Source organism: Sminthopsis crassicaudata, chromosome 4, assembly GCF_048593235.1.
Source record: "Sminthopsis crassicaudata isolate SCR6 chromosome 4, ASM4859323v1, whole genome shotgun sequence".
Taxonomy (NCBI): Eukaryota; Metazoa; Chordata; class Mammalia; order Dasyuromorphia; family Dasyuridae; genus Sminthopsis; species Sminthopsis crassicaudata.
The window spans coordinates 221,253,909-221,281,288 of NC_133620.1; the positions used below are offsets into that span (position 1 = coordinate 221,253,909).

A 27,380-nucleotide genomic window follows, 5' to 3' on the forward strand; every position below is an offset into this window, starting at 1 on the left:
CAGTTGATAGAAAAAAATAAGAATGTGCAACACTAGAGGTAACAGATACTGTGGAACATGGAATCTGTTGGTGAAAGTTTTTGTTTAAAATTATATAGATTTATATTCATATTTTCTATATTTCTTTGATAATGAACTGGAATAGACAAAAATCTATGTTTCCTTTAGTGTATATCTGGCTGACTTTATGCAGAAATTGATTGCATGCTTACTGATGTAATCAGTTCCTTAGCTTTTTTTTTTTCCTCCTCCTTATAGAGTGTGTAAAAACTTATCTAGAATCTGGTGCTACATCCCTGACAAACTTATATTCTAATCCTCTCTCTGCTGAGATCAATAATGTTGTCAAGAAAATACAACCAAATGTCACAGGTATTGTATTTCACCTACTAGGGGAAAGGGAGGAAGCAGAGGGGTTGGGCATGACTCTCACTGAATTACAAGAAATGATAACCTGGCAGGATGTTAAATGTAGTATATTTTGCACTGACTCTCACTTATCAAAACTTCAAATCAAAGAAAAACTGATCATTTCATGTAAAAATTGATTTCTGAAAGAGAATGATCACTATTATATTAAAAATAGAACTTCTATATTTGACACTAAGCTGTAGATTGTTGGACACTACTCTCATTAGCTATGCAACCTACCAAAAAGTTTTCTTACCGAAAGTGACTATGACTAGACAATGGTAAAGCTGAGAGCTTTGTCATAAGTAATTTACCCAGGGACAAGAAAATAATAGATGCTACTTAACAGAAAACATGACAGGAAGTAGGGCTATTTGGTAGGTTGCTAGATTTTCAGGATTATTTTGTATTAGCAGTGGGACCTATTGAAACATCCACCAAAAGAAATTTTACATGGTGCATAGTTTCAGTGATTTAAGATAACATTTGCATTTGCAAAAGAAATAGTAGTAAGACTTTTCTGGGATTATTTTTTAAGGCTTTTGAAGCATATTGGTTTTGTTGTTTTTTAAAATACATTCCTTTACTTCCATTTCCATGCTCAGCCATAAACATTTTCCTTTTGGCACCCCAATTCATTGTTGCTTCTTATGATCTGGATAAAAATAATAGGAAATATGGATAACTGAAATCCCTGTTGGGTAAAGAATGCTACTTCAATATTGTTTCATTCTTCTAATGCTGTTAGATGAATCTGTGATTTCACTGGACCCTCGATGGAACAAGCAGGCTTTGGATATTACAAGAAACTCAATGGACTTTGATACAGAATCCAGAAAAACTGAGCAAATCCTTGTGCATTTGGAATCTGTAGCAAATAGGTAAGTGAAGGTAGTAGCCCTGAATTCTTATACTTCAGACAGAATGTTGTAGTTTCTTGAATATTGTAGCTTCTTCAAAGGTAGCTAATGTAGAATGATTTTTCAGTGAATTGAGGAAAAACATTCTTTTATTTTAGTGTGTAGATCTCAGCTTATTTACTGCTGTCCCCTTTGTCACTACACTCATAAATGAGATGATTTTTGTTTGCTTTGTTGAAAAGGCTTAAAAGGTCTCCCTGTACCTCTTCACAGATGTATATGTATACACACATGTTATATGCACACATACATATATTCACTAAACCTTTCCAGGTCAGTAAACATCAGTTAGAAATGGATCTCTGAAAGCTTCATGTTGAAGCCCTGTGAGTTTGACACCTCTGCTTTAAAGTATGGTCTTTGTTTAAAAAAAAAAATTAGTAGTTTCCACTTTTTTTTTCACTTAAATACATTAGACATATCAGCCCATGGCTCATAGGTATATAATATATAAATTTCTGTGTATTATATTGCTGACTCACTATCATTTGAATATATATGTTATAGATTTTCTATCAGGAACAGTGTACTTAGCTATTTCTTCCTCATTTTCTCTCTCTCTTTTTTTTTTTTTTTTTGGGGGGGGGACCATTAGATGGTATTTGATCATTTTAGTTGGTACAGTTTGTGGTTTCAGGAAACTGACATTAACTGACCTATACAAATCTAAATCTGTGATTTTTATTATCATTATCTTATATCAGATGTTGTTCATCTTTTGATCTAATTTGTTCAAAGTTCACAAAAAGAAATTGGGCAAGGCAGAATCGCCACCTATTGATAGAAGCCCTAATTGGAAGACACATATTTCAACTCTCTCATTTTACAGATGAGCAACTGAAACCTCTAAATAGATTAAGTGACTTGACCAAGATCACACACAGCTTCATAATTTGAATCTAGTAGCTCTGATTCCAGAGCTAGTAGTATATATACATTGTACTACATTGATATGTTACTCAGGCCATCCTCAGTGTCCCCAAGTATTTTTGGGATACATTGGATTAGTAGATAGTAATTTAGAGGTGTAAATTTTCATAAGCAGATTCAAATTATGACTTTTCTTTTCATTTTATAATAGGATAAATCTGTATCTGAACCGGGAAAAAAGGGTTTTTACTGAAACCTACTTGATGTCTACCGGAGGCAAGAAATCAAATAATAGCACATTAAGAATGTCCTTAGAATTGCAAAAAGGTGAGAATATTTAACTGATATTATTGTCAACTTTTACTCTGGTTCCAGAAAGCTAGAATTTTGGCATTTTTATGAGAGCAAGGCTCCCATGTCTTACATGTAAGACTGAGATTTCTTTTTAAGTGGAAAAATAATTTTTCTCCATTTGACTTTTTAAAATCCTACTCACTTGACTAAGTATTCTGTACACATTGTATAATGTTTAAGGAAATTTTCATCAGAAGCCTTTAGAATAGGTCTAGGAACATTTTGTTTTTTTAAAGTAAGATTACTTGTCCTAGGAACATGCTCTCCAAGAGATTGGTAATCTTTATTTTTTAAAAGTGTCTATAAATACCTTATTATTTTTACCCTAGCACTATGATTATATTATACTATATTTTTATTTATTTTGTTGAATGTTTTCCAATTACATTTTAAAACAATCCTTGCAACTCTTGGAAGTAGGGAGTGATTCCACTGTTTTTGATACCTCTACTCTGGGCAGCTCTCTAAAACAATAAATAAAAAAGAAAACTTGAATTGGTAGAGGGAATTTCTTCATTTAAGAGCTTCCAACAATGATGAAATCACAGGTCCAGGCCCTATTCCCTAGAAAGAATTTACTATTTTTTTTTTTCTTAAAGTGAGATTTCCTAGATGGGGGTTTAGAGATCTTTGGAAGTGAAGTGGTCAAACAACTGTGATGTCAGGGTATTAGATAACTTATTAGTTGACTTGTCTCTTCAGCTTAGATAGTCTTCCCATTGTCAAGGAACGATCCCTTCTGTGAACATTAATCCAGATCCTTTAAACCATGGAAAGAACACTGATTGTATAGTTGAACATCTAATCAAAAACTGTCTGTCATTAGCCCAGTACCAGTTCTTCCATTATTTTTAAAATCATTCTTCTTTTTACTATTGTTTTTGATTCAGAATCAGAGGAGGCAAAGATTTAGTTGCTTATTTCCATTACAGAAATATAATAAAAGTTCAATGACCACAGTATTTAGGCAATATAAAGATCAAGATTGAGTTTCTAATGTCTCTATATTTTATTAAACATATGTGGAATTTTTTTGTTTTTGTGGTTCTCAAGATCCAGAGAATTATCAGAACTTGTCCCATGAAATTGTGGTGCATCTTGCTTCTTTCTTTGAATTTTGCGATTCACTGATAATGTCCTTGGTAAAGTCTTCCCCAGGTGGAGTTATCTGATGATATTCTAGTTCGGGTGAGTATTACCAAATGGTTCACCTCTTCCTTTTCTCCTTTTCTTCTTATTGTAGTCTTTAAGAGTGAATTGGAAGATTGATTGCATAAGCCATGCTATATCTTCATTTATTATATTCATTTCTGGGCAATACCCCTTCTGAAAAGGGGAATTTGCCAGGCTTTACAGGTAGGAGGGCTCTAAAGGAGCCAAGGGAAGGGACAACTCAGGAGATAAGATATTCAAATATTTTCAGGACTGCTTTATGGAAGAGAGATATTGGTGTTGCTTGCCTTTCTCCAAAGGAGAATAGTAGAGCTGATGGATAGAAGTTATATAAGGAGCTTTTTATTTCAGTGTAAGAGATGAATTTGGTTAATAATTAGAATTACCCAAAATGGAATGAATGATTTCATGGTATAATTGACAGGGATGTTACTTGATATATATAAGTGAAAGTTAAATGACTATTTATCAGTGAAGGTATTTATCTATTAGGTAAGGGCCAGATTCAACAAATTTTTCTACAAACTTATTATTAGTTGTCCTTTTCTTTGTAAGGCACTATGCTAGATAACCATAGTTTCAACTCTTATTATGCCTTAGGTTTTATTATGAAATATATCTCTTTGGAGCTGGATTAAAGTCTTTATTGATTGCATATTACATAAGATTTAAAATATCCTCAAAGTATTTTTAATTTAAATCCTATTTATCCTATTTATTATTATATACTTTCTTACCAAGTACTAAAGAAAATTGCCTTTTTTTTTTTTTTTTTTTTTGAGGCAATTGGGGTTCAGTTACTTACCTAGGGTCACACAGCCAGGAAGCGTTAAGTGTCTGAGGCCAGATTTGAACTCAGATCATTCTGACTTCAGGATTGGCTATCTATCCATTGTACCACCTAGCTGCCTTAACCTTAACTATTAACATTTATTAAGATGCATATCCAGGAAGAAGTAGCCAGATGACTTTGGATTATCATCAGAGCTCTTAAAGAATATTTGAAAATGTAGATTTTTGGTTTTTTGTTAAATAGAAGTCATCTTGAACATTATTATCAAAAATAATGAACTAAGTGAAGAAGATAAAATTAAGCTTGATTATTGGTACTTTAGGCAGCTAGTGGTAGACCTAGAATATAAAAATCTCAGTTTCCAGTCTAGACTTTTGAGAGACCACCCTCTCCCCCCACTAGATTTTAATAGTATGTTGAAAGGAAGAGTTAAGTTGGAAGAGTTTGGTTTTTGGGGGGTTTGGGGGGTGGTTTTTTTGTTTTTTTTTGTTTTTTTGACAAGACTTGTTTTTTTCATTTATAGAGGTAAGAAAACTTCCTCTGCTTGTACATGTGCAGTTGCCTTGGTTCCTGAGAAGTTAAATGAGCTAGCATTTGTCTTTGTTAAAGGCAGAGACAAGACTTGAATCCAGATCTTCCTGACAGAAGCCAACTCCATCTTTTATTTCATCCTGAAGATAGGAATAGGCAGGACATAGCAGCTAAATAGAGTTTATTAGAACTCTTCATCTGTGGGATTCTGGGATGAAACTGAAGCCCAGAAGCCCCAGGCAGTATCTTGTCTGAGGTCTCACAGGTAATAAATGTCAGAGACAGAATTAGAATGCAAGGACAGTGTCCTTTCTATTATACCACTATGATTATATTTTTATGCCCAATATAAAGTAGAAGTTTCTACTCTAGTGCTTAACATTTAAAATAAATATTTTACACATGTTCATGGAATAACTGACTGATACTTAAAAGCTTGCTTGAGGTTGTTAGTTTGGAAGTCACAATGAAACTAGAACCATGCCTTTTTTGTGTGTTCTAATGTTCCTACTAATATTTCAAATTGTGGGTTTTGTGTAAATGTGAAAAGGCAGAAAATTTGCCGTGTATTTGATGAAGAGGGATATCTGGCATCCAATCTTGGTTTGCTTTTTAGGTTTTGCATTTTGTGCTGTGGCGTGATCGGTTCTGGAAAATGTCTGATATGGTCACAGTGGATTCACAAGGCTTGTCCCTGCTGTCCCTTCACTGGCATTGGGTTTCAAAGCATTTGATGGATGGGGTTCCCCGACGATTGATAGGTCGCGAGGAGAAGTAAGTGCCTTTCTTTTGGTACACTTATCTCACTCTCCCTTGTGTGTGGTTGTGCTGATGGTATAGTAGCAGCAGCAACAAAAGTAATAGGGATGGTAATATTAAGCCCAACAACAGCTAAGTGAAATATGTAATGAAATAAGTAAATATGGTTGGTTGATTCTCTTCCCATGTTTTCTGTAAAAATAACAGCTTTTCTTACCACCCATGTTTTCTCTGTGTTTTGTTCCTGTCTCCCTTTTTCCTTTTTCCTTATTCTCTAAAGATATAAAGAGATGCTGTCGGTCTCAGAAAACATTCAAAACTGCCTTGGTACTCCAATGGGAGGCTTTACCAAAACAAAGAAGATGCAGAAATTCCTGGGGAGACCTCTGCCTTTCAAGGTACACAAATTGTTAGTAGTGGTAAAGGCTAGACAGGTTTTCCCATTTTTAAAATTCTCTTTTGTCCTAAATCTAGCTTAGGATTTTTTGAAATACATTTAACTATTTTATCCTTTACCAATAAAGCTTCTATGCATATACATATACTGTAGACCAAACAATTTAGTTACTTATGAAAGTTTTGGCATTTTATACTTAGCAATTTACAAGGTGACTGGTGTGATTTCTTTTTTCTTTTTAATATGGTCATATTTTCAAAGGTGAATAAATCAGATAACATTTAATAAGAATCTACAATGTGCTAGGCACTGGCATATAAAGACAAATGTGAAATAGTCTCTACCTACCTTGAGTTATAAGTCTTGACTAGTTAAGAGTCCCTGTTACCTGGAAACATGGGTAATTAAACCAAGGAACCCATGAAATAGATCAATGTTGCTTTTCTGCAGTTAAATAGTTCTGATTTTGGTTTGTTGTAGAATAAGCTATTGGTAGAATGTTCTGAGCAATTGAATGTACTCAGCAAATCACTTGGCATCCTGGAATTGAAACCTGCCCTGGGGGAAAGTGATAAGAGGGATGAGATCATTCGCTTGAGAGTGGCTGCTAATGACTATACATTGAAGAAACATTTACTGCAGGCCTGGGGATTGATTCTCAGAGCCAATTATTTGGAAGATGTCAACCCAGGTAGGTCATTATTTTGGTGTTTGGTTGAAAGTCATATTTGGATGTCACCTTGGATACTATGCTCTGGAGGTTAACGAAAAATATACTTCTTTTGTTTAGACACTCTGAAGAACATTGTAAATGCACAGTATTTGCAGCTTAAAACCAAAGGGATTTCAGTTGATTGCCTAGAAAAGAAACATATGGAAAAATCGATTATGTGCCAGCCTAAGGCAGCTTCCTTGATTGCACTAGCCAGAAAGGTTCAATTATGGCCAGGTATGGAGTACTTGGCTGTGCTGTGGCAGTACCGGGTGACAACAGACTTTCTGGCTCATGCTTTTCTGGAAAGGTAATTTCTTGGTTATTCTTTTTGTTGTTGGCAAGGCAATTGGGGTTAAGTGACTTGCCCAGGATCACACCACTAGTAATTGTTAAGTGGTTGAGACTGGATTTGAACTCAGGTCCTCCTGATTCCAGGACCAGTGCCCCATCTTGGACACTCTTAAATTCCTTTTGGGCATTTTGGCCTTGTTCCTTGAAATGTGGAATGAAATATTCTTTGAAAAGTGGAACACATGGTCTTGACCCAGAGAACAGTGGAGGGAAAGCACAAAATTACCAGGCAAAGAAAGAGAAGCTTTGAAGATTAACTAGAGACTTGTAACTTTTGTTTAACTAATTTTCAAAAGTCCATTTTGTTCTTTTAAGACAGACTTGTTGGGGCATCTAGGTGGCGCAGTGGATAGAGCACCAGCCCTGAGTTCAGGAGGACCTGAGTTCAAATCTGGTCTCAGACATTTAACACTTCCTAGCTGTGTGACCCTGGGCAAGTCACTTAACCCCAGCCTCAGGGGGCGGGGGGAAGACAACACTTGTTAATTTTTAAAACAAAAATATTCAGTGCTTGTGTGAATGTATGTATCACCTCATTATTTCCAGTGTCTTATATCCTTTCTTTTATGCTTTGTCTTGCTCCCTTTGTTTCTAATCAGGGATTGCAACAACCAATTAAGAAGAGTAAATCATGACTTAAGTCACCTTATTGCATTTTGCCTCAAATACACACCATGTACATCTCAGCAACTTAAAAGTCTTTGGTATCTGATGGACCATAAGGTAATAATACTGTGTTTTTAAACCTCTTCATTATATATACTGATGATTTTAAGCAATATTTGGTTCATTTTTCTAGCATTCCCTTCCTCTTTTACAAGAAAACTTTAATAATTTTATCTAAATAATTTTATCAATTTCATCTTAAAAGCCTGTAATATAAAGTGTTGTTGCTTAAGGGCTGGAAGACAGTTTCTTCATATTTGAAATATAATTTAAAAGGCCTGTAGATTTAATTTGCATGATTAGAGTCTGTCATAGAAGTTGTCTTATTTGATCACTGATGTTGCTGTTATATAGTTGGGTCATTCACTTTGTTCTGTATTTGAGAGCTCAGTCATACATTCGGGTCAATTGGAAAAAAAAACAATCACTAGACCATTTTCAACAATGAGTGATAAATTCCTTATTCTTTTGGCATGGAGTGTGGCTAATACAGCTCTTCTGTAATGAAGGAATTCTATAATTAAGTGCCATATGTATTTATTTAGTAAATTACCTTTTTTGGGGTGAAGGGTCCTTTACTAACCTTTCCTAGTCATCTGCCTAATATGACAATAAAGTCGTTGAAGAATAAGCACACAGAAATATATGAACAGATCACATGAGTTGAATTTGATCATATACAGAAACAGAAAAAGAGAGCTTTGCGACGAGAGGGTCTGTTAGAAGACTTAAGTTTAGAAATGTGACAACCAAAATCTTTCCTAAGCTTTCTAAGCGCTTTCTGTTTGTTTGTTTGTTTGTTTGTTTGTTTTTTCATTTTTTATCTCCAGGGATCTACTAAAGAAATTGCTTCATTATGGTTGGAGCTCATTAATTCTACCCTTATCTCCTTTTGGAGCAGTACTGTCACTACAGATCCAGAATACTGGTTGACTTGGAAACCTGTCCTTGATATGGAAGGGAAGGAAATTCCTCAACCTCTGGATCCATCTTTGAAGGTTTGTTTTCATAAAGTCATTAGAATTGTCACTATTATTTGTTGTTTATTTTTAGGGAGAGGTTGGGAGGCAATTGGGTTTTAAGTGATTTAAGTGAATTAAGTAAAATTACCCAGGGTGCTAAAACTAGTCATAAAACTAGTAAGTGTTAAGTGTCTGAGATCAAATTTGAACTCAAGTTCTCCTGACTTCAAGGCTGGTGCTCTATCAACTGCACTATTTAGATGCCCAAGATTTGTCATTATATCACCATGCTAAGTACTAAGTATATATGTGATCTAGAGAACAATCATCTCATGAATTCCACTGAGTTAACACCTTGTTTCAAGTATACTTCTCCTGAGTTCTGGCTCTTTACAATAATGGAAAATGTAAAGACCTTTGCCAATGCTTTTGAAGAATACAGCATTATGACGGTCTTATTTGTTCTAGAGGCAGACTGCACCATCAGTTCAGGTTAATTAAATGCTGATAATAAATTGACATAATTCAAGATGAAGAGCCATTTGAGTGATCTGCTTACTTTTATTTAACATTTTCTTGGTTGTTGGTTTTAGAGGCACTGATATAGTGGCAAGAATCTAATAGTGTTCTGAATGCATATGGTTTGGAATGTGGACTGTGTTAATTTGTTTGATAACCCTGCACAAGTCTAATGACTACCATTTCCTCATTTTAAAAATAATCAACAAGCATTTATTAAGTCTCTACTATGTGTCGGATACTGGAAATAGAATTAGTTACTATTCCCAAGGAGTTTATATTTTAATGAGGGTGACAAGAAGTTTATGTAGAAAGAAAGTAAAGACAAAACAATGAAATAAAAGCTCATGTAGGAGAGAGGATACCACACTAGTCTTGGAAACAAGAAAGAGTTCATAGGGATGATATTAGGACTAGTTACCTGACAATGTTATGACAGCAATACTGTATAAACCTTAAAGAGCAGTGTAGATGGTAACAAATGTGAGTTGTCTAATAGTTGTTATAAGTAATGTTGATCTAACAGGATGCAGGATGGCAAATCAGAACTTTGTAATGTTTTTCCCCTTTTTATTTCTTTTTTTCCAGCAGCAACATCTTATACCTAATATAGAAGTTTTGCTTATCTAATGTTTCTTTGACTTTTGATTGTTGAGATAATTTTCATATAAAAATCAGTATCCAGACCTGTAACTTTTTTGATATCTTCTCAAGTCAGTAAGCATTTGTTAAGTGCTTACTATGGGCCAGGCAGTGTGCTTAAGGGCTGGGAATACAAATAGAAATAGAAAGAAAGGTAGTCTCTGTCTTCAGAGAGCACTTGTGATGGAGGAAGACAGCACAAACAAGAAACCTGCAAAAGCAGGAAATGGAAGTGTGATTATATAAAAATTCCAGGAGAGGCAGGAATGAAGACTTGATTGGTCTGGTTGTTTCCCTTAAAATGGAGCTTCTGGGAGAAACCAGCCATTTTAAGATCAGAGCCCAAGAGGTGTAGAATAGTAGTATGTCCATTGTGAGAAATTCCTGGGAAGAGTGAGCTTTGTGATGTTTCTTCCTCTTTTCTGGCTGTAAAGAATTGTGTGCTTATATATTTTTTCTTATGACTTCTCTGTTTTAAGAACTGAACTGTAAAAATAAATTATTTTAGAAGTACTTTTATCTTAAAAGTGACATTTGTGATCTGTATAGGAGAATAGTGACTTAGAATTCTCTGACTCCAAAGAATAATAATTGGAAAATGCTCCTTTATTGAGTTCCTGGTCATAGCTGTTTTCAGAATAGCTGATTATCAAAGTACCTCCAGAAATGAAGGTCTTCCTTTATGGAATTTGACTTTGTTTGGCAACAGTGATATTGTATTTTAATTCCTATCTTTCAGGGACCAGGCATTTTAAACAGACCTATTTTCTCAAAATGCTTCTTTGAAGTCTTAACACGAAGCTGCAAAACAAGCCCCTGGGATATCAGTGGCCTTTCGGTCCTCTCTTCTTCCCATGTCACCCTTGGAGAATGGGCAGAGAGAGCCCAGCAGCTTAAGGACATCAGCACCAATCTTTGGACCAATTTGCCTGTTCTTACTATGGCAGGATTGAGGTATTTCCTTTCTTAATTTTTTACATATATTCTTTCCATATCTTAGACTGGATCTCCTTTAATTCTTGGTTATTTTTCTTCATACAGTGTTTTTGCACAGAGATGGCTCTCTATCAGTTTTCAATAGTTTATTGATTAGTTCCATTGGGTAACATATTGTGTAACTGATGACCAGAATACAGGTTCATTAGTAAACCCCTTTTTAAATTGCTTTGCTTTAAATGAGACATATGCTTTTGGATATGGCTAATATAGGAATTTGTTCATCTTTAGTATGCATAATTCTTTATGATTATGATTATTATTGATAATGTGTGTTGGTAGGGAAGATGGTGAAAAGAATAGATTTTTTTTTTTAACTGCACAAAATAAAAATTAAATGTAAAAAGATTATGGGAGGCATTCCAGAATGTCCAGAACTCTTCTGGGGTTGCTAACAGGGATAGATAGCTGCTACAGTCTTAGTGATAATGTAGGTAGCTATAACTATAGGTCTTCAGGAATAGCTAGAGCTTTAGTCTCTCTGAAATAAAGTGAAAACACACACATACAGAAATTACTCCCTTTGTTCAGCACATATTCTTTCATATCACATATTGATGTTCACAAAGGGGAACAGGGCATGAATATAGGTGATGAATATAAACTTGTTCCCTATATATGAAAAATTCACTGCTAAAACTTCTTTATATATGTGTATACATCTAATTTTTTAAAGAAAGATTTTTTTTTTTCTTTTTTGGGAGTGGGCAAGGATAGTATGATCTTTAAGTAAGTTTCTCTCTTTCTCCCCCCCCTTCTCCCCCACATACCCACACACCCTTTTGGTTCATTTCCCTGATTGTTAACATCTGTTAATACTGTTCCTCTTTCAGAAGCACAGATTCCCTCCTCCAACGAGTGATACTCCACAGGTCCCTTTTGGCTGTGGCAGAACTGCTCCCAGAGTCCCGGAAGCAGGAATACTTAAAGCAGTGTATCAGGCTGCCAACCAGAGACAGATCAGCTTTCCATCAAGTGTGCATGACTCTGAGTGACATGATGAGGCGGGACATGCTGCCACAAGAGCTTCTTACTTTCTTTCTGACTTGTGTGAGGCACATCTTTGGGGAAGGAGAGGCTAGGAAGGACATAAGTGAGGTGGCTGAGCGAGGGAGCTTGTGGGTGTACCTGGGCTTATCACATGTCCAAGCATGGCTTCCTCAGACACAGTTTGATCCTGCAGTAAAAAGAGAGTACAAGCTCAAGTATGCCAAGGAAGAGGTACAGTAATTTGGGAATTGGGAGGGTGTGGGCCCCCATGCAATGAGCAGTCTTCTGAGAAGAGAAGGGTTTGGTTGAGGAAATAAGAACGGTAGATGCTGCCTTTGGACTCTTCAGTTGCCAATTCAGCTTTTGCTACTGATGTTATATTTGTTATATTCATCTCACAGAATTAAAGTTTATTCATCTGTGAGGTGGCTGAGTATGGCAGTTATTCTTCTTTTGGTCCCCTTTTTTGGGGGATGGCAGGGGAGAAGGGAATTTTCTTTCTTGAAGTTACTGTTTTCCATAAACTCAGATTATAAAGAATATGATGATAGAGAGTAGAGTATATTGTAAGCCATTGCTTTCTTGTGAGCGCAAATGTAAAATGTTCTGGGCACAGTTTTTTGATCCAGATACCAATGGCATTGATTTTTTTTTTTTTTTTTAATGAAAAATGTCACATTCTTATTAAAGTGTTATCAATTCAGTTTTGCACACCTTTTAAAAATTCCCTTTTACTATAAAGACATAAACTATCATCTAGAGAGAGTCTGATTTTTAGATAATCAGAATACTCACCATATGTAACTTTTACTAATATGCTTTTTGCCAATTTTCCTGCTAGCTACATCAGCTTGAGTGTGAGTGGAAGACTCGAAACCTCTTATCACAGCTGCATACAGGAAGAAACTTAGAAGATGAAATTGTAATCACTTATTCTCATCCCCACATCAGGTAAGTCAGCTGACCAATAGTTTGTAGTGTGATTAAAATGATTGGGGTAGGGTTAAGAGTAACAATATCTGTTTTTACACTGTCTGACAATTATTAGTGATCATAACCATGTAACATTTAGTTTCTTCAAGAATACTTAGATCATGATTTATTCAGTAGAAGTTTAGATATGATACCTAAGAAGCAGAGACATCATGTGTAGGATAGTTGACAGCATACTGCTTTTGGTGAAGACAGAAAGACTTGGTTTAAACCTTAAACCTTAGTTTCTGCCTTTAAACTCAAATGCAGAATAATTCTTGTCTTCTTGAAGACATTATGGGAGTTTGTTTTACTTGGTTATGCAAGAAAAGAAAAGAGATATATTAAATTTTTTTAAGTGAATAAAAGAATAGAAGGTAAGAAAATCATAAGATAAAATGAAAGTGCTGAAAATTATGTATTGAATTAATTACATAGCTATATGTAATGGAGATTTGTAATTTTTTTATTTAATCCTCTTTTTCTTCTCCATTCTTTATAAGCTTGTTTTATTTGTTAATTAAGAGCCAGATGATATAGATTCTGCAACTATAAGATGAAGATAATAATGCACCTACCTTCCAAGGTGTTCATGATGATAAAATGATGTGTTATTTGTTAAAAGTGTTTTGGAAATCTTAAAGTGCTATACAAGTTCAATTATTCTAAACCTGCTGCAAGCTGTTAACATCTGTTTAATTTCATATTTTGACTATGCTGGAATTTATGTCTTTCCTATATTAGTTTATCCTGTTTTGTTCATTTACCTTTAGAATACTAGGCCAAAGGATACAGCGTCTGCAGGAACAGATAAATAGCCTGTTGAAAAAGCAGGCCTTCAGACCGGAAAGTCCCTCTTATGAATTGATAATCCAGGAAATTCACCACTATATCACCAGCACAGCTCGGATTTCTTCAGTCCAAGATCTTCTCACCCGTCTTTTGCAGAGCCTTCGAGCAGATATGTCTAAGTCATCCCAGAAAACACAGAACTTACTGAAAGAAGAGATAGCTTGGCAGCAATCGCAACACCAGTTTAGGAAACGGCTAATGGAGAAATTTGCTCTGTACCCAGATGCTGTGGCTCCATTTCAGACTGCCATTTTACAGATGCAGCATGGCATGAGATTGATAGCCTCTGAAGTTTATGCCAGACTCCACAGTGGTTTGGTCTGTCCAGATAAGTTGAGTTTCCTGGTCACTTCACTGCTGGCCTTCCCTTCTGTGGACTCTACCTTTCCCACCTATTTTTCCCATGCAGATGCTCTGTGCTCTGTAAAGATGATTGAAGTACTCCGGGGACTTAAGAAGTTATCTGTGAAACATTCTCTTGGGCATGAATTAGAAGGCAAGCACCAGAAACCCTGTCCAACCCAAGAGCAGCTACTGATGAATGCTTTGCTTTACCTTCGTTCCCATGTATTTTGTAAAGGAGAAATGGACCAGAAAACTTTGATGCTTTTTAGGCATATCTGTCAGGTAAGGATGGATGCCTAAATGTTCCTGCTCCTCTTCATCCTCATATTTTGGGGAAAACAAGGAACAAATGCTACAGACAAACCAAAGATTGTTGGGTTTTTAACAATCCTATGTGAATTTACTTCTCCATATCTAATGTACTTTTCTCAATCCTCATGCTTCCTGACTTCTGTGCAGACTTTGATATTATCAGACATCCTCTTCTAGTTTTCCTTTCTAGGTTTTCCTCATACTGCTTTCTCCTGGTTTTTGTTTTGTGATTCTGATCATTCCTTCTAAATAACCTTTGTTCAGTTTTCATTCATGTCATACATGCTAATCTTTTGTGTTCCCCATGGCTTTGTATTTTTTTCTTCTCCCTTCTCCTTCCCTCCTCTTCCCTCCCCTCTTCTTTTTCTTGATCACATCATGTCCATGAATTCAGCTGTTTTTTTTTGTTTTGTTTTGTTTTGTTGTTGTTGTTTTTTTGTTTTTTTTTTGTTTTTTTTTGTTTTTTTTTGTTTTCATGTATGTAGATGTTTCACAGATCTCTTCCCAGACCTATGCTCTCTTCTGAGCTCTACCACCTCCTTTTTTGGACATCTCTAACAGGATGTTTACCAAGCCATCACATACTTAATATGACTTCCCAAAACCTTTCCTGTTCAATAATTTTCTTTTTTTATTGATGAGACCACCATCTTTCCAAGTTTATAGATTTGATGTCATCCTCAGCTCCTTATACTCATTCCACATATCCAGTCTATTGGCAAGTTTTATAATTTCTGGGTTCACATCAACTTATATGCACAATCTCTTCTCTCTATTCATACAGCTGCCAACCTGGTAAAAGCTCTCATCGCCTCATACATTTGACTATTGCAGTAGTGTTCTAATTGGTTGTTCTGTCATAAGTCCACTCCATTCCTTCCTTCACTTGGCTGCCAAAGGGTTCATCTAGCCATGTTAATATGCTGGGTTAATAAACTCCCTTTACCTCCCATATAAAATTTAAAATTCAGTGTTTGGCATTTTTGTATAAGCTGGTCCTTTCCTTGCCTATCATTTTACACTACTCTTCTTCATATGATCTAGCTACATTGGCCTTTCTGTATTTCTTTTTTCTTTTTTTTTTTTTTTTAATTCATTTTTCCAAATTATCCCCTCCCTCCCTCCACTCCCTCCCCCCGATGGCAGGTAATCCCATACATTTTACATGTGTTACAATATAACCTAGATACAATATATGTGTGTAAATACCTTTTTCTTGTTGCACATTAATTATTAGCTTCTGAAGGTATAAGTAACCTGGGTAGATAGACAGTAGTGCTAACAATTTACATTTGCTTCCCAGTGTTCCTTCTCTGGGTGTAGTTATTTCTGTCCATCATTGATCAACTGGAAATGAGTTGGATCTTCTTTATGTTGAAGATTTCCACTTCCATCAGAATACATCTTCATACAGTATTGTTGTTGGAGTGTATAGTGATCTTCTGGTTCTGCTCATTTCACTCAGCAACAGTTGATTTAAGTCTCTCCAGGCCTCTCTATATTCCTCCTGCTGGTCATTTCTTACAGAGCAATAATATTCCATAACCTTCATATACCACAATTTACCCAACCATTCTCCAATTGATGGACATCCATTCAACTTCCAGTTTCTAGCTACAACAAAAAGAGCTGCCACAAACATTTTGGCACATACAGGTCCCTTTCCACTCTTTAGTATTTCTTTGGGATATAATCCCAATAACACTTGCTGTATTTCTTAATGACCTTCTATCACACTATACCATACCTTTCCATTGGCTCACTGACTGAACCTAGCATGCTGAACTTTCTGAACTCTGCTTCCTATATTCCTTGGCATCTTTCAGTATCCAGCTCATATCCTTCAGAGGCCCATTTCTAGGCCTCTTCCTGAGATTGCTTTCCATACTTTGTGTACATGCTTTCCATGTAAGGTACTTTGTATTATGAGTATAAACTCCTTGAAGGCAGGAATTGTATTTTTCCTTTTGTATTCCCATTGTTTTAACAGCACAGTGCCTGGCACATAATAAGCACTTTGTAAATATTTCCTGACTGATTTGATTGAGCCTTTGCTTTAATTTTGTTCCATGCTTACTCTAGGTTTTCTGAGGAATCTAGAAAAAGGTAAGCTTTTATTTTATTTTTGTTCAGTGAGAGTTTTTAGGGAAAGGCAGCAAAACTTCTCTCTGTTTTTGGCTTTCTAGGAAATCATAAATGAATGGGATGAACAAGAACGCCGTGCCCAGGAAAAAGCTGAGCAGGAAAATAGCCTGTATAAATATAAGAATAAGAGCCATGGAACAGGACTCAGTGAGGAGGAAGAAGAGGAAAGAGAATTCAGGAAACGATTTCCACTTCATGAAAAGGTAGATTACTAGAATTTTGATGGGGAGATTGTGGAGATGCCTTTGAGATTGGATCCTCTTTACAGCATATATTGTGTTCTATGTGCCTCCCTATACTCCTTTATTGGTCACTTAGTGATCTCTGTGATAAGTCTCAGTAGATTTTTCAAAAATGAACTGCCAAAGTGCTTTCAATTTTCATTCTGCATAGCCTAGTGAATAGAGCAATGAACACTGAGTCAGGAAGTCCTTACTTTGAATCATACCTCAGATAATTAAATAGAAGTGTTACTCTAAGTTTTGATTTTCCTCATCTGTGAAATGGGGGTGGTTTTAGCACAACATCATGGGGTTGTTATGAAGATCAAGTGATTTAATGTATTTAGTCATCTAATGCCAGTTCCTTATTTTACAGTACTAGAACCCCATCTGTGCCTCCCACCCCAATCTCTCTGCCTCCTTTTTGGGGAACTGTTTATTAATGGATGGTTTTACTTCATTTACAGAATTTTGGTTGCCTTGCTCTTTTAAAAAAAAATGATTTGTACACTACCCTTCAAAATATAACATATAAACATGGAAATAGAATCATGGAATATTAGAGCTGGACCCAGAGGTTTACTCTAATCCACTTTTGATAAAGTTTGAGATCCAGAGTGTTTAAATGACTTTTTCAGGACCATTCACATAGTAGAGGACAAAATCTTTTTTTTTTTTTTTTTTTTGAGGCAATTGGGGTTAAATGACTTGCTCAGGGTCACACACCTAGGAAATGTTAAGTGTCTGAGACCAGATTTGAACTCAGGTCCTCCTAACTTCAGGGCTGATGCTCTATCCATACCTAGCTGTCTAGGGGACAGAATCTTAATGTCATAGGATCATCAGCTTAGATATAAAAGGGATCCTAAAAGTCATCTGGTCCAATTTCTTAATTTTATAGATAGGGTAACTGAAGTAAAAAGCCACAAGTGTAATAAGTGGCAGATATCATTATGATATGTTTATTATATACTGACTATATAAATTCAGTTCCATTGACTTTCAAGTCTAGGATATTTTCCTCTGTATCAGCATCATCCAAGTGGACAACCACTGGTATTACTCCCTATTCGTTAAACTCCAGTGTTCTGTATTACTTTCAGGGCCAAATACAAATTGCCCTGATTAGCATTTAAATCCCTTCATGTCCTCCCTCTGCTGCCTTTCAAATCTTATTCTTAAATTTGTACTCTTTGATTCAGAGACATTGGCTTCCTGTTCCAGTAAGTCACTAAATCTCTGAGTAATCTCTGAGCACTCTTTCTAGTATTCCTCCTTGTCTATAATGCCCTACCTTCTACAGGAAGCCTTCTCTAACCTTTCTGAATTCCAGAGCCTTCAGAGAGTCTTTGAAATTATTCTCTATTTATCCTACATATAACTTTGGATTTATTTATTTGCATGTTGTCTTTCACATTAGATTTTGAGCTCCTTGATTTTGCCTCATTCGTTTTTGGTAATCCCAGTGCTTAATATAGCATCTGGCACTTAATATTAAGGTTTTTTTGTTTTGTTTTGTTTTGTTTTGTTTTGTTTTGTTTTGTTTTGTTTTGTTTTGTTTTTGACAATGGAATTTTCCTTTTATTAAGGTGGAGAGTATAAATCCAACTATTAAACCAATTATACCAAAACAAAGTAATTAAAAAATTAAAAGCTACTAAATTTATTATATTATATGATACCAATCACAAACAAATCCATTCTTTCACAGTATTTGGGAAAGAGTAAAAACATTTCTGGATCTGCACACAGTAGCACATTATACAATTTGCATTGGCTAATTTATTGATTATCACAAAGTCTTTGACTCTATACATCTTTGACATCAATACATTAATGCCAAGGGAAATTAATGTTTAAAAAAGGAATCTTCCAGAGAGATAGTTTAACTTCAATATAGTCTTGCCCATATAGGGACTATAATAATGATAATTAGTTCTGAATATAAGTTGAACATAAGTGAAGGACGATTGTTTTAGAACATGTTCAAATAAAAAAAAACCATGTACAACATCAAAGAAATAGGATAAATTGCTACTCCCTTCCCCAATGCAGCTATAGAAAAACTAATATTTGATCATCCAAAGGACAAAGAGGTTGACAGATGTGTTCAGAGAACATGATAATTTAAATTTAAATTAAATTAAAAATTTAGAGAAATATTCTTGGAACAAATAATGTCACTCTATAAAGCAATAACATAAGCTGGTAAAAATTATGTCATTAACTTTGTCATATATAACTTAAAATAGTTTACCGCCTTGAGGCAGCCTACAAAACAGCTAAGACCCAAGAGGAGAGTAAAAAGAATTCCCATGGATGACAACCATATGAACTCAATCAATAGTAGATCAACAAAGGAGCATTAAATTAATTTATGTTTAATTGATTACTGTGTTGCCTTCCCAAACTAGTATCTGCCAGGCACTGTGCTAGTTGCTGGGGATAAAACTACTTTTAAGGAGATTACATTCTAATGACAAATGTACAGCTATTCTATTATTTTGTTCCTTTACCCTGTTTCTTCTCTTTCCCCTTACAATAGAATGCAACTTAAAATGCTGGTTTAATTACTAATTAGCTAACATTAATTGTTGCTTTAATCTGATCTATAGGACTTCGCAGATATTATAACCCAGCCAACTCTAGAGGAAAAAATGGAAACTGAAGATGAGCCAGTGGAGGGAGCAGACAAGGATGTAATTTTCTTCTCCCAGAGCTCAATGCAGGCTGTGATGTTGGTACATCAACAATTGTGCCTGAATTTTGCACGATCCCTCTGGTACCAACAGGACCTGCCATCACATCAACCTAAACATTACTTCAGCTTATTTCTGGCCTGCTATCAGACTGGTGCATCTCTTGTGACACAGTTTTACCCTTGGATGGGTATGTTGTTGTATTTTTATTTATAGTATATGTGACAGCTGATAGAGTAGACTAAAATAAGAAATTAAGTTAAAATTTGTACTTAATGCTATTCACTTAAATATTTCTTAATGGATTAATTTCTTTTCCTGAAGAAATGAAATTGTTTAGGTCCAGAATACTACATTTTAAAAACTTAGAATGATAAGGAATTTTTAATACTTGAGTACTTTGAAAAGGAAATTAAGATCATAAAGGTTGTTTTTGTGTTGGATGATAATTTCATTCCCATAGGTCTTTTCACTATCTTTATGTTGAAATCTTTGTTTCAGTGTTTAAAAAGATGTTATAAAATATTGTGATTTAGGGGATAGATGACTTCACAACTGGGTGTTGGGGCATTTGTAGATTCTTGGTTTATTCATATCTAACTTCTCTAGTATTCCAACTACTTCTGCTCCCTAAATTAGAATTTCCTTTCTTGTTAGTCAAAGCAGCTATAAAACGGACAGGTCAAGTCCATAATATAAATGATAAAAGAGACTTAAACACTCAATATGTCTCACATATGACAGAAACTGGAAGATTTTGGAAACATTCTTTAGACATGCCAGTAACTACCCATATCCCAGACCTGACATGTTTTAAGAAAAATTCATTAATGCTAGTTTTTTTTTTTTCTCACCTGTTGGCAGCTTTACTATTTGCCTATCATACCTTTGGTTAAACAAATTTCAGATTCTCTATTTAAAAAAATTAAATGAAAAATTCTCTTCGATCAAGCAGAGACTCAGCCCTAATGGTCATTGGTCTCATTCTTGTTATCTGGTATTACAGGCACAGAAGTGAATGACAAGCTTCTGGGCAGCCAGCTTTTGAGTAGTGCCCTCTTCTATGATACTCTTTTTGAAGAGGCAGCTTCAGACCTGACTTTGAAACCTGATGGTCCATATGACTTTTATCAGCATCCCAATATAAAGGAAGTCAGACAGTGCCAGCCTGTGCTGCATGACTTCACTGAAGAAGTAAATCGACTTCTAGAGGATTGGCCAGAGCACCCAGCCCTCATGCAGGTAAGTCCCATCAGGTCTGTCAATGGCAACCACATATTGCAAGTACATGCTCAATGATGTTTTCCTTGTAAAAGTTGTTTTTTAGAGCTTCAATTCATTGAGTATAGATTAACACTGTGGGAGCTAGTTATTTACATTACATGCTTGACTCTTGTCAAAAGTCAATTTTATTTTTTAGTTGGGAAAAGTTCCATATTTGGTTCTAAATTCCATTCTGATTTCTAATATCATTACCCAACTGAAATAATGTGTTCGTTGTTCTTAAATGATGTCTTATTTGCCAAATTTAATGGGTTTTTATTAATCCTATTCCTTTTTGACTTCTGAAACATTTGACACTGTTGACAACCTTCTTTGTCCACAACTTTTTTTTACTCTGGCTTTTTAGGAATGCATGCTCTTGGTTGCCCTGTATCTCTTTCTCAGTCTTGTTCTTAATCAATGTCTTTCCCATTAACTAGGTGTTAAGTTCTGTTTTAGGGCCTCATTTTTTTTCTCATTACATTCCCTCATTGATACTGATATTACCAGCTCCCATAGATTCATTTATTATCTTTATGCAGATGTTGTCCACGTGTATATATCCATCTTCTAGTATTTCTTTTGAGATTTCTAGTTCCACATTATCAGCTGATGTGACATTTTGTACTTGATGTCTCATAGGCTTCTTAAATATAGAATATCCAAAATAAGTCATTCTCTCTCTCTTTCTATCTCTCTTCTTCCTCCGCTTTCCCCCCTTCCTCCCTCCCTCCCACTCTCCTGTCATTCCCCTTTTTCCTCTATCCCTATTCTCTTCTCTCCCTCATCCTATCTTTCCCTTCTTTACCCTCCCTCTTTTCCTCCCCTCCCCATCATGAACATTCCCTCTTCTGAATTTCTATATTATTATTGGGAGCATCAATTCATCAAAGTTCACCATCTTGCTGTTATCATCAATATATTTTATTAGTTACTTACTATTATTGTTCCTCTGACCTTGACTTTCCTAGCACAGGTAGCCTTTTGTCTATTGATGGTATCCATCAATCCCTACCTAGAGTTAGCTTCCTACTTGTACTCCCTTCTGTAAGTCTCTTTATATATTTGAATATAGTAAGTGTACAAGAGAAGAATGGTATAAAACCTAATGGAGGAGAGATCCCCCCCATATCTAATGGGGGATATCAGGAAAACTTCATGAAGGAGGTGGCATTTGAATTAGGCCTTGAAGGATAAGGCAAAAATTTCAACAATTGGAAATAAGGGAACATCCTAAGGATGTTCCATAGGGAATGGTTAGAGAAAAGATATGGGGGTAAGAAAGTATGGAAGGTTAGCTAGTCAAATATGTCTGACACAGAATATTCTGCCTGTTAGTGCTTATACTTAGATTCACATGTGCCTTATATTTTTCCTTAAGTCTATAAGAATAATGTCATTGTAACTTTGAGATTCTTTTGCTGGCTTAAATGGTATTCCTATGAAAGATCCAATTTATCATATCCCTTTTATTCTGGATTTCAGAGCAAAGCCAAATGTGCACAGCTCAGGAAAGGCTAGTTTATTGCCTTTATTGATTTTTTTTTAAGTGTTCCTTGCTAATTTTAATGCATGAAATAAGAGTGTTTTTAAAGCAGGAAACATAGATGACCTTTTTCTCTTAAGTATGTTGTCAAGTGTGGTCAGAAGGTAATCACTACCTGAAACTTAATATATTTTCTTCTAGCTTATGGTTGTGATGGACAGAATCCGAAGCTTCCCACTCTCTAGTCCCCTTTCAAAGTTTCTGAATGGCTTAGAGATTCTTTTGGCAAAATCACAGGTAAGACTGTTGCAAGGGGCAGGGATGGTATGTGGCACAAATGGGCAAGATCATATTTCCCTGTGATTGACATAGGGAACTCCCCAGGAACAAATCCCTTCCCATCAATTTAGATCAGCAACTGTTCGGCACCTTATAGAGTTAGAGAACTGTCAGAGGTATTCATAGTTAAAGTGATTTGGTTAGGGTTACCTAGCCAGTAAGTGTCAAATGGAGGACTTGGAACAACATGTCTCTGAAACGTAAGTCTTATCTTACATGCTATATTATATATAATGCAAACAAACTTAATTGCTACTTATTTATGGATATTAATACTTCATATGTAATTATGTATTTCACACAGTTATTGTAAACTTATTTAATTATGTGTAGAAAACATTGCCAATCATTATTAATAGCCTTCTAGGGCTTGTGTTACACTGGCATAGCTTTTGAGAAGCAAGGTCACTTCTGTGCCATGACTGCCAGTACTGGACTAGGACTTTAAAGAGGTCCTACTCTCTTAAAGATTAGAAGATCAAAGCCCCAAAAGATTGAGTGAATATGTGAAGTCATACTGTTAGTGAGTGCTGGAGCCAAGTCTTGGACTCTGCTCTTTTTTTTCCTAAGCTCATCACTCTTTTCCAACTGTTCTTCATTTCGCTTCAGTTAAGCAAATTTTTTGCTTTTTTAAGACTTTATTGTTGATTTACTCAGAAAAGAGAGCACAACTTGTTGAAAGAACTTAAATTTACTTGTTTATGAACATCATTTCCCTTTGAGGGTCCCTTTATACATTGCTCCTTTAGCACCAAAAGGAGTTCTATATCCAAAACCTCATCTATTCCCCATCTGACTGTTTATAAATTTGTGTTAAATTTTTTAAAATGACAAAGATTGTAGGTAGGTAAAATCAGTGCAAATTCATTGCTACCACTAGAAAAACAGTTTAAAAACCATCTTTTTTGTACAAGGAGGTGATATATTAGGGAAGGAACTAATCAAAGAAGGAATGGCCATTTTGGATTGACGTTCTGTTATCAAAAAATCACTTATCTGATAAAGAGCTACTTTTATTATCTTTAGGATTGGGAAGAGAATGCTAGCCGAAGTCTGTCCTTACGGAAACACCTTGATTTGGTCAGTCATCTAATCATCCAGTGGCGTAAATTGGAGCTTAAGTAAGTGGTATTAATGTCTGCCTCTCAGTACCTTAATTAGTTGTGTCAGACTCATATAGAATTGGAGCCATTAATCAATAATTAGAGACCCATGTGGTCTGCATGTTTATTTAGTTTTAAAAGCTGATATTATTTATGTTTTGTACACACACAAATGATTCTGCAGTTTTTTGAATAAACTTTTCCAAAATGATCATTGTATTTTGAAATGGCTTCTCATATACTGCACATGGGTTTTGACATACTATCAATTTAGTAGGAGCTAATTTGAATCCCCCACCAGATCTGGGATTTCTTCCAAATACATTTACTTGGGAAAAGAGCATTGTGCTACATTGTGGCTATTTGACACTTGCATCTGTAATCCAAAATGTGTTTCCTAACTGTCAGCATGGGCCTTTTTTCTCATGTTTCAGGTGCTGGTCCTTGAGTCTAGATAACACCATGAGAAGGCACACAGAAAAATCCACCAAACATTGGTTTTCTATATATCAGATGCTTGAAAAACATATGCAAGAGCAAACAGAAGGGAAGGAAGGTAATGATTTCTAATACATTATACTTTGTCAATTTCTTTAGATTTAGAAGACAGTGAATTTGAAGTGCATTGACAGCCCTTTGACCCTTCAGCAGATGAAAACAAATTTATTTCCTACCCAGCAGGAACATTAGTTAAAATTGACTAAGGTTAAACTTCTTCCTCAATCTACTTAAGTGAGGAATGGTTTCCTTCCAGTTTTCCAGGGTGTAGTTTTAGTGGTAATTGTCTGGATTAACAGATTCTCCAGTCATGTAGTCTGGTATTTTTTGCATCATTCTACAATGAGCCTAGCTGCTCTTAGAGAACACTTATTCTATTTCATATAATTAACCCATCATTATGAATAAATGAAGTACCTTCATGTTAGACAATGGGTCTAACATGGTAAGGGTCACAGGTAAGGGTGTAATATGGATAAAATTAATCTTCACTCTTACTTCAGTGAGAAAGTTACATACATAAGTTTTAGTTAAAAGAGTTCATTTCATGCTTATGTTATGCCAGTTCCCAATTCTGCATTGGAAAACTTTTATGACTAAATGCCCCTTTTTTGGTGTTAAGATGTGCTAGAAATATATATATTCTTTTTACTTAAATTCTTCCTAGAATGTGACAGGCAGATGGCACTGACAATGTTGGTCAGTACTTTACAAGCTTTCATTGAAGGAGCCTCCTTGGGAGAATTCCATGTACGACTTCAGATGCTGTTAGTTTTCCATTGTCATGTCTTGTTGATGCCACAAGTGGAAGGAAAAGGTAAGAGTTTGATTGTTTTAATATATACATATGCTATTCCTATATTGCATTAGAGAGACAGCACAAGGGAAGTGGATAGAAAACTTGCTGGGAGCCCAGGAAGACCTAGGTGGCTGTGCAACTTGAACCAGGCCCCTGACCTCCACATACTTATGGTAGCTCCAAGATAGGGGCAGGTCAACAGTCAGACTAATCTGTAAGCTGACTCTTCTCCCTCCTACTTCCTCTTTCTATCCCACTTCTCTTACATTTTTAAATGAAGCTTTTTGTAAGCTGTAGTTTACTGACTCCTGGTCTAAGAGAAGGTGATGTTATATATTAAAGTTTTTTCACCTATGAGGTTCATATACCAGTGAAATTTCAGTTATATTATCTATACTCTTTTCCATGTAATGCATTAGTAAACTAGATTGTGGGGGGAAAAATGTGTAGATGATATTTTCTTCTTTGGATTTATAGGATCTACTTTATTTTAATTCATTATTTTAAGGTCCATTGTCTTTTGAGTCAGATAACATAAAGAACAATGACAGAATGATCTTTACTGAAGATGTAGAGTCTCAAAGACTTTGCAACATTTTCATCAGAGAAATTTGAAATTTATGCTGCTTCAAACTTTTTTAATGCTATTCAAATTATAGTGCTAGGAGGGAAAGCCTCCTTTTAGAAACAGTTGTTACTCATTTTTCTTTTCTTTCTTTCAGATTCACTTGGCAGTGTTCTCTGGAATTTGTACCATTATTATAAACAGTTCTCTGACAGAGTTCAGGCCCGAATTGAGGAGCTTCGATCCCCATTGGAAAAGGAGCTAAAGGTAAAAGAAAGATTTTTCTTGAGATTCATCAGAACACCTTAGCAAATGCAAATTTATTTTAGATTATTCCTAAGTCTTAAAATCATCAAACAATCTTGAGAATTTTATTGAAGAAAAGCAATTTGGGGAAGAAGAGGTGACTAATATAAAACAAGATAATAAAATGTGGATTTTTAGTGTTTATGGTTTCCAGTTTTACGTCACAGACCCTCCACTTCAATCCCTTATCATCTTCCTTTTAAACTGGGATCAGCAAAGAATATTGTTTAAAGAATCATAGATTTAGTATCTAAAAGTATTAGTTATCTTCTCCAACTACCTTAATTTCAAATCCAGAAAGGTCACACAGGTAGTAGGTGGCAGAGTCAGATTGCAAACTGAAATCCGGTGTGTCTTGGTTGAATATTCTTTTTACTGAATCAGACATCTTCTTTGACATAGTTTTGAGTTTCTTATTACACATAGATTCCTTTGTGGTTTAAGGAACTGACCAATTCTCTTATTCCAGTAGTAAATTCTGTGGGACATAGATGCTATATAGCTGAAAATGGGAGTATTCAAGTGGATCACTGATTTTAATTCCCACTGCATAAGAGCTAAAAGCACATAGTATCCTCTAGGAATGGGCATCCCTTCACTAATAAAAGAACTGGATTTGTCTAATGTTACATATAAAACTTAGTGGCTTTTCGCTAAAGCTTGCATCAATGGCCAGCACTTGGGCCTGCAGTTTACAAATGAACATTGGACCTGTTTTTGAGTTTGAGAGCAAAATGAAGCATGGTACTTCGGAGAGAGGGTTGAGTTTGGAGTCAGAGGACTTGGGTTTGAAGGTGGACTTTGCCATTTTACTACCTTTGGGACTTTGGGCAAGCTACTTCTTTTTGAACCTTTAAAACGAAGATCTTAGTAGATGACCTCTGAAGAGATGATCTCTGAGATAATTTCCACTTCTTAAGTCTTTGATCCTAAAAATAAACTTTCTGCCAGCTTTAATAAATATTTGATTTTTGTTTATATTATAGGAATTTGTTAAAATCTCCAAGTGGAATGATGTCAGCTTCTGGGCTATAAAGCAGTCTGTGGAAAAGACACACAGGTAGTAATAAAACTTTATGAAATTTGAGTTCAGTTTTTGTACTATGCATAAGTATGTAACCACAGTCCACTTGGGATAGTGTTAGGACAACTTCTGAAAGTCTCTAGATTCTGTTTTTGTTAGTACATCATGCCTTAAGTGCCTACTACAGAGATTCTAATTTGTAACATTAAACCCTTTGGCAATCTGCTGATGCTTGTAGGTCCTGTTTCAGAATAATGCTTTTGAATGCATAAAAGAATACATATAATAAGATTATGAAGGAAACCAATTTTATTGAAGTTGTTACCAAAATTTAAAAAAATGCATAGAAAGATTCAAAATTAAAAATCCCTCACTTGGTATTTGCCTTTAGAAAGTATTCTT

The 27,380-nt window shown here is 35.3% G+C and overlaps 1 protein-coding gene across 1 annotated transcript in view; it reads left to right on the forward strand.

The window, feature by feature from the left end:
* MDN1 (midasin AAA ATPase 1) overlaps positions 1-27,380 on the forward strand; it is a 170,314-nt gene that overhangs the window by 104,294 nt on the left and 38,640 nt on the right. Inside the window, 24 exon segments of the mRNA XM_074310297.1 lie at positions 259-372; positions 1,160-1,292; positions 2,413-2,528; positions 3,609-3,709; positions 3,711-3,743; positions 5,669-5,826; positions 6,092-6,209; positions 6,689-6,899; positions 6,999-7,230; positions 7,874-7,997; positions 8,771-8,938; positions 10,803-11,017; positions 11,893-12,280; positions 12,891-13,000; positions 13,795-14,500; positions 16,717-16,878; positions 19,512-19,785; positions 20,602-20,837; positions 22,546-22,641; positions 23,710-23,804; positions 24,221-24,342; positions 24,952-25,101; positions 25,806-25,915; positions 26,941-27,014. Of these exon segments, the coding sequence (XP_074166398.1) occupies positions 259-372; positions 1,160-1,292; positions 2,413-2,528; positions 3,609-3,709; positions 3,711-3,743; positions 5,669-5,826; positions 6,092-6,209; positions 6,689-6,899; positions 6,999-7,230; positions 7,874-7,997; positions 8,771-8,938; positions 10,803-11,017; positions 11,893-12,280; positions 12,891-13,000; positions 13,795-14,500; positions 16,717-16,878; positions 19,512-19,785; positions 20,602-20,837; positions 22,546-22,641; positions 23,710-23,804; positions 24,221-24,342; positions 24,952-25,101; positions 25,806-25,915; positions 26,941-27,014 (4,246 nt within the window).